The 13,465-nt window shown below is 34.9% G+C and overlaps 2 protein-coding genes across 3 annotated transcripts in view; both read left to right on the plus strand.

Moving 5' to 3' along the window:
• Positions 1 to 464: 464 nt before the first annotated feature.
• On the plus strand, positions 465 to 6,368 carry LOC107730601 (heat shock protein HSP 90-alpha 1). Its single transcript, XM_016541461.1, has 9 exons — positions 465 to 644; positions 2,649 to 2,801; positions 2,886 to 3,296; positions 3,719 to 3,884; positions 3,990 to 4,180; positions 4,258 to 4,405; positions 4,487 to 4,755; positions 4,836 to 5,169; positions 6,045 to 6,368. Exons 2-9 carry the CDS (start codon positions 2,649 to 2,651, stop codon positions 6,152 to 6,154), a joined length of 1,782 nt encoding a protein of 593 aa, XP_016396947.1. The 5' UTR covers positions 465 to 644; the 3' UTR covers positions 6,155 to 6,368.
• Positions 6,369 to 6,572: 204 nt separating this feature from the next.
• The window catches only part of LOC107730604 (heat shock protein HSP 90-alpha), a 13,100-nt gene continuing 6,207 nt past the window's right edge, over positions 6,573 to 13,465 (plus strand). The window contains exons 1-5 of one of the 2 annotated variants that reach the window (XM_016541464.1): positions 6,573 to 6,698; positions 7,594 to 7,743; positions 9,291 to 9,657; positions 11,006 to 11,139; positions 12,212 to 12,535. In XM_016541464.1, the coding sequence (XP_016396950.1) occupies positions 7,594 to 7,743; positions 9,291 to 9,657; positions 11,006 to 11,139; positions 12,212 to 12,535 (975 nt within the window). In that variant the 5' untranslated portion in view covers positions 6,573 to 6,698. Of the gene's footprint in view, positions 6,699 to 7,593; positions 7,782 to 9,290; positions 9,658 to 11,005; positions 11,140 to 12,211; positions 12,536 to 13,465 lie in introns of those variants that run through there. The other variant, XM_016541465.1, reaches the window with a different exon arrangement.

Here is a 13,465-nt window from a genome sequence, read left to right on the forward strand (position 1 = left end):
GAAAGAAACTCACACAGGTTTGAAACAACTGAGCAAATACAGAATTTTTATTTTAGGGCTAGTGTTATTTTTTTGCCAAGTTGCATGGAAACCAATGGGGGTCATTGACTCACAACACAACCGGGCCATCATTTCAACACAAGGAGGTTAAGGAAGGTCTGCAATAATGCACTAGAATGCATCAGGATCTCACAGGTGGCTTGTGTGAGTTCTGGCACCTCAATTCAAAGCCTGTGATATTTTTTCAATCTCTGCAGCCAATGAGCATTCGAGATCCGCGGCCCATGTGACGCCCAGAACGCTCTGGCCTTGATTGACAGACACCTCTTGTGGCTCCCTGCCCCAAAAAGGACAAAAGGGGTATATGGTGGACTCGCCTCACACACACGGCCCGCCGGTCTTACTTTAGCTCTCTATCACCCCTCCTTACTCTAGTGAACACTCCTTCTGGAACTTTCTCAATCGGGGGTTTCGAGAAACTTTGCTCACGAGTATATAAAGGCTGAAGAAGGCCCGATGCTCAGCAGATAAACCCAAAGCAGCGACGAGAAGTCAACACGAGAGAGCACAGCTCAACAAACTCAACGCAAACTCCAGTGGAGTAGATCTCCATACGCCAGAAGACTTTTTGCACAATCATCAAGGTAAGAGGAATGAAATTCCTTAGTTTTTATAAGTTTTTTAAATTTTTAGAATTTAAAATTTTAATTTAGGAATGCATTTAAAAAATATATGTTAAAATTGTATCAGAACATAGAATCATTTGAATGGCATTAATGGTAAATGTAGTGTTTAATTATTTTATTTTTTTAATCTCTTTATTTATTTGAGTTTTCTCAATTTTACAACATTTCAAACTTTTTCCTCACATTCAAAATTAAAGCCAAAAAAATGTAAGCAAATTCAATGGGTTGCATATAGAAGCTGAGAGCACATGTCTGCAAGCATGCCGGCTCTAGACAGCTGTGGCTTTTCAGACAATTTGTTAAATCAGAGTAACTCAAAATATGATCCTAAAAATGAGAATAGGTCATATTACATTAGCAAAACCCCCCAAAATGGGGTATAAAGGACACTTTAGGTGCACCATTTGCCTTCTGCTTCTGTGACATGGGACACTCCTCCCCCTTTAAATGAGTAGTGACAGGTGCTGGACATGTGCTGTTGATTCAGTGGATCAGCTGTTGCTTTATCATCATTCATTCAATGTTTAAAAGCTTTTAGCCAGAGATAAAAGCTATTTGCTTGTATTTTGAAAAACTGACAATATATAACCCTTTTTTTTTCTTCACCTTTTTAGTTTAGAATAATCTACCGTTTTAATTCAAAGAATTTTAGGATGAAAGTAATAAAAGCATTGAACCACAGATAATTTTTAGTATGAAATATTTGTGACCTTGCAGATTATGTATAAATGAGCATTTATAATTGTTCAAATATCACTAAGTTGTCATTCCAACATTTATTTTTTGTAAGAATAAATATATCTGTATTTTGAACAGGATTATTATAGTTAACTAAAATTAAAATTAAATCTATAAAATGAAAAAAAAAATTGTTACCAAATAATAACAAAATAAAATGTAAAAAATTTGACTTATTTTATTTCAGCTGGTTTAACATTTCTCATTTTCATTTAGTTTAACTTGATGTGCTACAGTAACTGAAGCTGAAATAAAAATCATGAATGTGTGAAATATTTTAAAACAACAAAATTACTAAAACTTGAACTAAAATAAACATGAAAGCACACGAAAAGCATAAAAAATATAAAAAATTAAATCTAATTCAAAACTATAATAGTATCTCAATGATACTAAAATAACACTGATTTTGACAAAGTACCAAAGTTAATATATAATTCTCTTTAATTTTATTTTTTAATTCAATTTTTTAGTTGTGAATAATCTGCACCTTTAATTAGTACTAGTTTGAGCGATTTTTAATGCAGTGATGAAAGTAATGAGAGCATAAGTAGAATATTGTACCACATAACTATTTATATAAAAATATTTTGTAGTATCAGAGGAATATAAAAGAAGTTAAAATAATTATTTAAAAAACAGTTGTCATTCCAACATATATATTTAGTAAGAATTACTAAAGGACAGACAATGCTCAGAAATCTATTTAAATTAAATTAATTAAATGAAATATGTGACCCTGGAGCACAAAACCAGTCATAAGGGTCAATTTTTCGAAATTGAGATTTATGCATCATCTGAAAGCAGAATAAATAAGCTTTCCATTGATGTATGGTTTGTTATGATAGAACAATCAATGGCTGAGATACAACTATTTGAAAATCTGGAATCTGAGGGTGCAAAAAAATCTAAATATTGAGAAAATCATCTTTAAAGTTGTTCAAATGAAGTTCTTAGCAATGCATATTATTAATAAAAATGTAAGTTTTAATATATTTACAGTAAGAAAATTTACAAAATATCTTCATGGAATATGATCTTTACTTGTGTAATTTGTAATGTATAGAAATTTATAATTTTGACCCATACAATGTATTGTTGGCTATTGCTACAAATATACCCCAGCGACTTAAGACTGCTTTTGTGCTCCAGGGTCACACATATATATATGCTTTATATTCCAGAATCCTTATTTATAATCCTGATTATATATCTTTTATGCAGATGCCTGAGAACGCTGCACGGCCGATGATGGAGGAAGAAGCAGAGCCCTTCGCCTTCCAGGCTGAGATCGCTCAGCTGATGTCTCTGATCATCAACACCTTTTATTCTAACAAAGAGATCTTCCTCAGGGAGCTCATCTCCAACTCTTCAGATGTAAGTCAATCAGTGCATTCTCCATTTATGTTCCAGCATTTGTTCCAAAAATTCACAATAACACAATGCATATCTTCAAAACAGGCATTGGACAAGATCAGATACGAGAGCTTGACGGACCCAAGCAAACTCGACTCATGCAAGGACCTGAAGATTGAACTCATCCCTGATCAGAAAGAGCGCACGCTCACAATCATCGACACCGGCATCGGCATGACCAAAGCAGACCTCATCAACAACCTGGGCACCATTGCCAAATCCGGCACCAAGGCCTTCATGGAGGCTCTGCAGGCCGGAGCGGACATTTCTATGATCGGTCAGTTTGGAGTGGGTTTCTATTCTGCCTACTTGGTGGCCGAGAAAGTCACGGTCCTCACCAAACACAACGATGACGAGCAGTACATCTGGGAGTCTGCAGCTGGTGGTTCCTTCACAGTGAAGACAGACTACAGTATGAGCCCTCATAAGTGTTTTATTGTTTTTTTCAGTCTAAAAGTACTGGAACTTGACATATGCATTTGCTTTGGAATTGCAGGCCCTTTTAAACCACCAATCGTTTTGTTTTTAAACCACCAATCATCCTGTTTTTAAACCACCAATCGTCTTATTTTTTAAACCACCAATCGTTTTGTTTTTAAACCACCAATCGTCTTATTTTTTAAACCACCAATCGTTTTGTTTTTAAACCACCAATCGTCTTGCTTTTAAACCACCAATCGTTTTGTTTTTAAACCACCAATCGTCTTGCTTTTGAACCACCAATTGTTTTGCTTTTAAACCACCAATCGTCTTGTTTTTAAACCACCAATTTTCTTTTTGTTAAACCACCAATCATTTTGTTGTTAAACCACCAATTGTTTTGCTTTTAAACCACCAATATTCTTGCTTTTAAACCACCAATCGTCTTATTGTTGCAGCACTTCTCAGTTGAGGGCCAATTGGAGTTCCGCGCTCTATTGTTTGTACCCAGAAGAGCCTCTTTTGACCTTTTCGAGAACAAGAAGAAGAGAAACAACATTAAGTTGTACGTGCGCAGGGTCTTTATCATGGACAACTGCGAGGAGCTCATTCCAGAATATCTCAGTAAGTGTCTCAGGTGTTAATTTGCGAACAATTCCTAGAAATTATACATCTGATATCGATTTGACCCGTGAGTTTAGATGTTAACGAGTTAAACTTTCCTCCCAGATTTCATTAAGGGTGTTGTGGACTCTGAGGATCTGCCGCTCAACATCTCCAGAGAGATGCTTCAGCAGAGCAAGATCCTGAAAGTCATCCGCAAGAACCTGGTCAAGAAGTGTCTGGAGCTCTTCACCGAACTCTCCGAGGACAAAGACAACTACAAGAAATGCTACGAGCAGTTCTCCAAGAACATCAAGGTGTGTGCACTTTTTGAGTAGTTATTGAAAATCATATTAATCATATTTCCAGCTAAAATGGCTTTTCCCAATTGTAGCTGGGCATCCATGAAGACTCTCAGAACAGGAAGAAACTCTCAGAGATGCTTCGCTATTACACATCGGCTTCTGGAGACGAGATGGTGTCCCTCAAGGACTATGTGTCTCGCATGAAGGACAGTCAGAAGCACATCTACTACATTACTGGTTAGTAGTTGGAAAATGAATTTAAACATTATTTTAACACACAGATTATTTTCCTACAAACCTTGCTCTTCTTCTCCGAAGGTGAGACCAAAGATCAGGTGGCCAACTCTGCGTTTGTGGAGCGCCTGTGCAAAGCCGGTCTGGAGGTGATCTACATGATCGAGCCCATCGATGAATACTGCGTCCAGCAGCTGAAGGAATACGATGGCAAAAACCTGGTATCGGTGACCAAAGAGGGTCTGGAGCTGCCCGAGGACGAGGAGGAGAAGAAGAAGCAGGAGGAGAAGAAGGCCAAGTTTGAGAACCTGTGCAAGATCATGAAAGACATTCTGGACAAAAAGATTGAGAAGGTATGAGCTGTTAGCATACTAGACTTTGATTTTGAAGTGAATACTCTTCAGAGCCATTAAATGATAGTGTATCCAAACAGGTCACCGTCTCAAACCGTCTGGTGGCTTCGCCTTGCTGCATCGTCACAAGCACATACGGATGGACGGCCAACATGGAGAGGATCATGAAGTCTCAGGCCTTGAGGGACAACTCCACCATGGGCTACATGACCGCTAAAAAGCACCTAGAAATCAACCCCGTCCATCCCATCGTCGAGACGCTCAGAGAGAAAGCAGAAGCTGACAAGAACGACAAGGCCGTGAAAGACTTGGTCATCCTGCTGTTCGAAACCGCCCTGCTCTCCTCTGGATTCACCCTGGAAGACCCACAAACACATGCTAACCGCATCTACAGGATGATCAAACTTGGTCTTGGTAAGTTGGATGACAATAAAAATTATACATTTAAACACAAAGGCCTAATATATCACCGTTATTAATGCATTATTAATTGGTAACGCCCATCAAAAAAAACAGTCCACCATTACACTCTTAATAATTAAAGTTCATTATTGGCACCTATATCCTTTAAAAAATGGTTTAAAATGGTTCTTTTAAGAATTATCCACTAAAACATATCAGTCCACCAAATAAAGGTTCTTTATTGGCTTTGATGGTTCCATGAAGAACCTTTAACATCCATGGAACCTTTCCATTTTTAATGGAAAAAAAGTTTCTTAAGATGATTAAATTTTTCTTCGCACTTATTTAATATGGTTCTTTTAAGAATTATCCACTAAAACATGTTGGTCCACCACTACACTCTTAAAAATAAACGGTCATTGTTGGCTTTGATGGTTCCATGAAGAACCTTTAACATCACCTTTCCATTGCACTAAAGGTTTTAATAAATGGAAAAAGGTTATTTAGATTATTAAAATGTTTTTGACACCAATAAAAATGGTTCTTTTAAGAATCATCTACTAAAACATATTGGTCCAACATTAGACTCTTAAAAATAAAGGGTCATTATTGGCTTTGATGGTTCCATGATGGTTCCATGAAGAACCGGAAACATCCATGGAACTTTTCCATTGCACAGAAGGCTCTTTATAGTTTAAAAAAGTTCTTAAGATAATTAAATTGTTCTTTACACTAATACAAAAATGGTTATTTTGAGAACTGCTCATTGAAAGGTTCTTGGGGAACCAAAAATGGTTCTTCTATGGCCTTTATTTTTAAGGGTGTAGTCAAAAATGAAATTTCATTGGAGAACATGACTTAATTATATTTAATCTCTTCTCTTTCAGGCATTGATGACGATGACTCTGCTGTAGAAGACATTACTCAACCTGCTGAAGAAGATATGCCAGTTCTGGAGGGTGACGATGACAGTTCTAGAATGGAGGAAGTCGACTAAAGAGTTTTAGTGTAAATAGCACTAAATTGTAATGTATTTATTGTTTTTGTAATAAAAAAACAATCTCCACATCCCAAAGTGAACGTTAACAAGCCAATTAAATTTCTCCTAATGTTTTTTTGCATAGTTACTGTACCAGAAAATGGAATTTTCTGAGCTTTTCTAATATAAGCTGTTTTTTTGTTTTTTTTGTAAACCTGACTTGAACGTTTTTAATAAATGACTAATGATAAATATGATCTGGAGTCAGTCTTTATTACTTCTGATTTCCCAAGCAATCTAGAAACTTCATCTCCCAGTATTGGCCACGCCCACTTTAACGGTTGAATGGATGATTGACAGCCAAGCCCCTCCCCCTGCGCCCATAGGAAAGCATTGAGAAGATTCGAGAGATTTCTGGAGCGTTTATGCAACGTATAAAAGCCCGCCACTGACGTAACGCACGCGATAGGATCTCCCAAAGCTCCGTGACAGCTGAGGAGAAAACCCTCACAGGCTTAACGGAGAATCGCTTAATCTAATTCACTCTAATAAACCATTCAAGGTAAGAATATAGAATCAGAATAACATCCCAATTCATTATCATTCAACTTAGTTGACATTTCGCGCAAACGCTGTGAAGATATTCGACGTTTATTCGCGCTTCATTCATTCGTCAACGCTCTTTGAACGGTCGTGATGCTACTACACATTTACACGGCGATTTATAACTTGTATCTTAACAAATATGAAGTGTTTTACATCATTAAGTTGCTGTCAGTATATTTAAATAGGCGTATTTCTGAAATGAATGCCGTGAAGTCCTCAGACCATCTGGAGTTGAACAGTTTTACCTCTGAGAGATTAAACGAGGTTTTTACAAGATTCAATAAAAGTGCTTATGAACGCATTCGAGGAAAGTTTACGTCATTATTACACATGCATGCTTATGTTAATGAGTGCATTTTAAATATGGGATTTTTATGTATGCATATTATTGACTTAAGTATAAGTTTAACAGAATGCATTGGTGTTTTTAATGACTGGATTAGTTGCATTATAGCGTCTCGTTCACATACAGAGTGAGATCCAAAGTGATGTGCTCCATGTTAATGCATGTTAGACAGTTTGGTAGTTTCTAGAAGCTCGTAATGACACGTTTGGACCGACAGGAGGCGCTAGAGTTCGTACAAGTTGTTCCAGAACCACCAGCAATCTCTTCAGCTTTATATATATTAATAGCATTAATGCAAAACCCTTTTGCAATTGAATTAAACCATGCTTTGAGCCTTTAATTGGTTTAGGAAGGTTATACAGTGATGCATACTACATTAATCAGCCAAATGCATGTTGAATACTAATGCATTTCATGTATAATAACTCAGATATGTGCTCTGATGTAACAGCATACTCGTCAAATATTGTGTATATGTTATATATATTTTGTTTGTCATGCACAGATGCCGGAGGCACATGATCAGCTGATGGAGGAGGAGGCAGAGACCTTTGCCTTTCAGGCTGAGATCGCTCAGCTGATGTCTCTGATCATCAACACTTTCTATTCCAACAAAGAGATCTTCCTCAGGGAGCTCATCTCCAACTCTTCAGATGTGAGTGACTGTGTAATACATGATTGAGTAATAGTATAGTAAGTAACAGTAGCATAGTAATAACAATGGCAACGTACTATTGTCAACAACACCATGAAAAATCTAATTTGCTGTTAAACTTAAATTATTAATAGTTATAAATAATTCACAATTTAAAATAACATAAGAAGGCATGTAGCCTTCATTAAGTAAACACTGCTTCAGAGAAGTGTTTGCATATGATTTTCTGAAACTATTTTTTACTTCAAAGCTACATTGTGATTATTACTGTTACTGGCTCTGGCTGTGTAGACAGTAATAAATTGACAAAAAAAAAATATGCATGTTACAAGCAATACAACAAAGTGCTTTTTGAATTAATGCAAACTAAAATAATTTTTTTAACAAGTGCGTTTATCCTTCAGGTATTTTTTATTAAGTAAACATTGCTTGAGTAAATGTGTTTACATTTAAGCTATTTTACATACTGAAAAAATACTTAGGCTTGATGCCATTTTATTAAATTTATTGTTATTTTTATTACTGATTGCATTACACCACGAGCAATTTAACAGGAGGTGTTTTTAATTAATTAATATTTATAAATCATATAATATTAAAAAAAAAATGGCATGTAGGTTTCAAGTATTTTTCAATTAAATATTACTTCAGAAAAAATGTCTACATAAAAATAATTCAAGGCTATGTGTCATTTTATAAAGTGATTATTACGATTACTGTTTGCTTAAGCAAAAATAAAATGAAGAGAAAAAAAGCAATATAACAGCTTTGTAAACTACTGAAACAAATTAATAGTTACAATTCAATCAAAGTTTAAAAAATGGCATGTAGCCTTTTTTTATTAAGTAAACATTACTTCAGTAATGACATGCAAACAGTAAAAAAAAAAAAAGACGCACAGTACAAAAAATAATACAGTGCTTTTCAAAATATTAATTAGAATTAAAAGATGTCTTTTAAAAATTAGCATGTTGACTTCAAGTAGTTTTTCATTAAGTAAATCATGTAAACAGTCAGTAATACAATAATAAGATACACATTACATTTTATGTCTTATTAAAGCTTCTTAAATGTGACCCTGGAGCACAAAACCAGTCATAAGGGTCAATTTTCTGAAATTGAGATTTATGCATAATCCGACAGCTGAATAAATAATTTGCAATCTTTGCCATCTGATGTGCCCAGACTTTGGTTCTTATAATTGGGAAATTAACTCTAAGAGAGACAGTTCGGTCTTGGCACACACACAAGGAGTATTTTGATGGACATAGTTTGGTACATAAAAATATGTTTTGTGCATAAAAGACAAACCTCATAATTATGTCTTGAACATTAATTTCCAGTAAAAATGCATTGCAATTTTTTCCATCTTAATATCCTAATGATTTTTGGCATAAAAGAAAAATGGATAATTTTGACCCAAACAATGTATTGTTGGCTATTGCTACAAATATACCCCAGCGACTTGAGACCGCTTTTGTGCTCCAGGGACACAAATTATCAACTGAACCCATAAAACTAAATGAAATATTCTTACTTTCCATCAGGCTTTGGATAAAATCCGCTATGAGAGTCTCACAGACCCAAGCAAGCTGGACTCAGGAAAAGACCTCAAAATCGAAATCATTCCCAACAAACAAGAGAGCACGCTGACCCTCACCGACACCGGCATTGGCATGACCAAAGCAGACCTCATCAACAACCTGGGCACCATCGCCAAATCCGGCACCAAGGCCTTCATGGAGGCCCTGCAGGCCGGAGCAGACATTTCTATGATCGGTCAGTTTGGAGTGGGTTTCTATTCTGCCTTCTTGGTGGCCGAGAAAGTCACGGTCATCACCAAACACTACGATGACGAGCAGTATGCGTGGGAGTCGTCTGCAGGAGGATCGTTCACCGTTAAAGTGGACAACTGTGAGTGTCGTTTCATTTAGGGCTGTCAAAATGGCTTATTCGAATTTTGTACTTAAATATGATCAATATTCGAATTATATTGAGGCATAATTTCAGTTAGGGGGGAAAAAAGCTTTTGGCTTCTCTCCTGAGGCCACAAGAGGGCGCATCGAGCAAAATATTACTAATGCACGTTTCTTCAAAGCATAATAAAATAACACGACTATCTTTGAAAAAAGTGCATAATGTTTAAAATAAACCATATATAATTAAGTTACTTAAACAATTAGAAACAAAATAGCATCATGTATGTATGTATAGTTTAATACAAAGTAGGGCTGAACGATTAATTGCATTTGCGATAATATCGCAATATGAAAAAACACGTTTTTTACAACCGCAGAGGCTGCGATTACACTCGGTCACGTGACACGCGAGAGTAAAGAGGTGCTTTATATTGTCATAATTATTACATGCTTACAAGGTTGGAAGTTCAACAAATCAGTCAATATACTGTGATTGTAGTTGTTAAATAAAAATTTCATTCATATCATTTCATGCATCACCTAATTTCATCGTAACATATAGGCCTGGCCTACAGAAAATAACATTTATGTTTAATCTATCTAATATTGTGTTGGTCATACTATACAATGATTTATAGCTTGTCTTTGTTGAATAATACAGAACAAAAAGAGCTTTAAAAAATAAATTGCATATTAAATCGCAATATTGGTATTCGCAATTGGATTATTTTCCAAAGGACTGAAAACCAATCACAAAGAGTACTTTTTCATTTAAAAAGATAAGATGCAGTGGGATGGGGAAAAATGGGCCATAAAGTCTCGAGACATTTTTTTAAAAGTTGAACTTGCATTAATTTTACATGGCTTTCTAAACATGCGGCTCTCTTGTGCGAGACGCGAGTGCAACGCTGATAGATGTCCCTCTAGAAAATGCGATAAATATGCGTTCTGTGTGAACGGCTTTGTTTCAGTTTTGACGTAAACAAGATCTTCTCCGCACTGATGTTCTCTTTTTTTCCCGCAATATTTTGAATGAACAAACATAGCAGCGCCATCTAGTGGGTTCAACTGGATATGCTATAAAAGCATTAAAATGCAATGACACTTACATTGTCATCGCATCTTGTGCACCACTGATAATGCTGCCTGACGCACACCTAAAATTCGAATGCAACGTTTTTGCATTCGAATGTGGATTTTTATTTTAAATCCGACGAATATTCGAAATTCGAATTTTTTTTGACAGCCCTAGTTTGATTTAGTGAATGAATTGTCAGACTGTGGTTGAAATACTGAATGCGAGCTGTAACTGAGGTTTAACGCAGATGTTGCTCTTTGTCCAGCCGAGCCGATCGGTCGTGGCACAAAAGTGGTTTTGCATCTGAAGGAGGATCAGATGGAGTACATCGAAGAGCGACGAATCAAAGAGATCGTCAAGAAGCACTCGCAGTTCATCGGCTACCCCATCACACTCTTTGTAAGTCACTAAATAACATAAATATAAAAATTAGGCATTCCCTAGCATATGTGTCAGCCAAACCCTTAAAATTTGACTTAAGATAATCACTTGAAGTCCCCCTGAGATCAAGTTAATATTTCAATAATTTAGCAGCACATTCGCATGTTTACGCTTCTCTGATGTTTAGTAATGATATGCAATTAAACAAATTAAATATATCTTTTATTTAAGATTTCTTAAACATACTAATTATTTTTTTTAATTAAATAAAAAAGAATTTTAAAAATATAGTTAATAGATTAACGACAAGTTAACTTGAGATAATATTTAGGTAATTTTATAATATATTTACACTTCTCTGATGTTGATTAATGACAATAAATATACCTTTCTTAATTTTTTTTCTTAAAACATACTAATTAAATATTTGTAATACCTTTTTTTTTTTTTATATATATATATAATATAAAATATAATAATAAATGTATTATTAATAATAATAATAAATTAACCTTAAGGGTAGTATTTCAGTAATTAACAACACATTTGCATGTTTATGGTTCTTTGTTGTCTGTTAAAGGTCATGCATCTGAACAAAAAAAAAATAGAAAATTCAAATATTTCTTAAATATAAAAAATTTAATATTTCTATATTTGTGTTTTTTATCATATATTAAAAAAGTAAATATTTAAAAAAAATAATTATAGTTAAAATTAAAGTTAATACTTCAGTTAACTTACGTAAAATGTGCATAATAACTTAAAGTTAAATTACCTTTAAGGGTAATATTTACGGTTTACTGTTCTATGATGCCGGTTAAAGGTCACATGACACGCAGCTAAACAAATTAAATATATATATTTTTTTTAATATTCTCAAAAATACATCAGCAGCATATTTTCACTAAGGATCCTGACACACATTAGTCAAGTAATCCTGTTACATTTATGAAGCCCTATGCAGATACACCTAAAGTCTTTGACAATCTTTAAAAACTGTAAGTATGGAAAACCATCTGTATAATGTACAGTAATTTAAGCAGTGCTTTATGCTTTTGTTTTAATGATGAAATCGTTTTGTTGGTTTCAGGTCGAGAAGGAGCGCGACAAGGAGGTGAGCGATGACGAGGCAGAGGAGGAGAAAGAGAAGGAGAAAGAAGAGGAGGAGGATGAGGAGAAGGATGAGGACAAGCCAGAGATCGAAGACGTGGGCTCCGACGACGAGGACCACGATGACAAGAGCTCTGACAAGAAGAAGAAGAAGAAGAAGATCAAGGAGAAGTACATCGACCAGGAGGAGCTCAACAAGACCAAGCCGCTGTGGACCCGTAACCCTGACGACATCACTAACGAGGAGTACGGCGAGTTCTACAAGAGCCTGACTAACGACTGGGAGGATCACCTGGCCGTCAAGGTGACTGAGACCTGTGCAGAAACAGTTAATGAATTAACTAAAATCCTAACAAAAACTATAGTATATTAAAGCAATAAGCTCCAAGAAGCCGTGGTTTAACCACACCCCTTAGCTGTTATAAATTCACTGTAAACCACGGCTTCACGGGGATTATTGCTTTTATAAAACGGTTATTCCATATACGTAGTACGGTTTCACAAAATAAAACGGAGCAAATAAAGTGTAATGATATTAATAAAAACAGTATTCTTCCACCAAACAATGTAGTTCCTCAGAAACAGTTGTGGTTGCAACAAAGTGGTTGCCGAGCAACACACAAACGTAAACAAAGGTGTATGTTACTTTGTAGAGTCATTTACAACAGCTTCGAACATGGCTCAGCCAATCAGAATCAAGGACCGGAACTCTCCGTTTTATAACAAAGATATTAAAATAACACTTGTGTCTATTTAATGTAAAATATTTTACACACACACACACACATATATATATATAGTGCTGTCAAACGATTAATCGCGATTAATTGCATCCAAAATAAATGTTTGTATGTATGTGTGCTGTGTATATTTATTACGTATATATAAATACAAACGCATGTATGTATTTCAGAAATATATGTTAATTTTATGTATTAAATATATTTATTTATAATATAAATTATATGAATATAAATATAGACATGTAAATACATGTAAATATATTTATACTATATATAAATAGGTTGTATTTATATATACATAATGTATTTATATATACATAATATACATAATAAATATACACAGAAGTATATTTTGTACATTATGTACATATGTGACCCTGGAGCATTTTATGAATTATCAATTTTATGAAATTGAGATTTATACATCATCTGAAAGCTGAATAAATATGCTACATTGATGTATGGTTTGTTAGGATAGAACAATATTTGGC

The sequence above is a fragment of the Sinocyclocheilus rhinocerous genome, unplaced genomic scaffold (assembly GCF_001515625.1).
Source record: "Sinocyclocheilus rhinocerous isolate Xijiao unplaced genomic scaffold, SAMN03320098_v1.1 scaffold2926, whole genome shotgun sequence".
NCBI lineage: Eukaryota > Metazoa > Chordata > Actinopteri > Cypriniformes > Cyprinidae > Sinocyclocheilus > Sinocyclocheilus rhinocerous.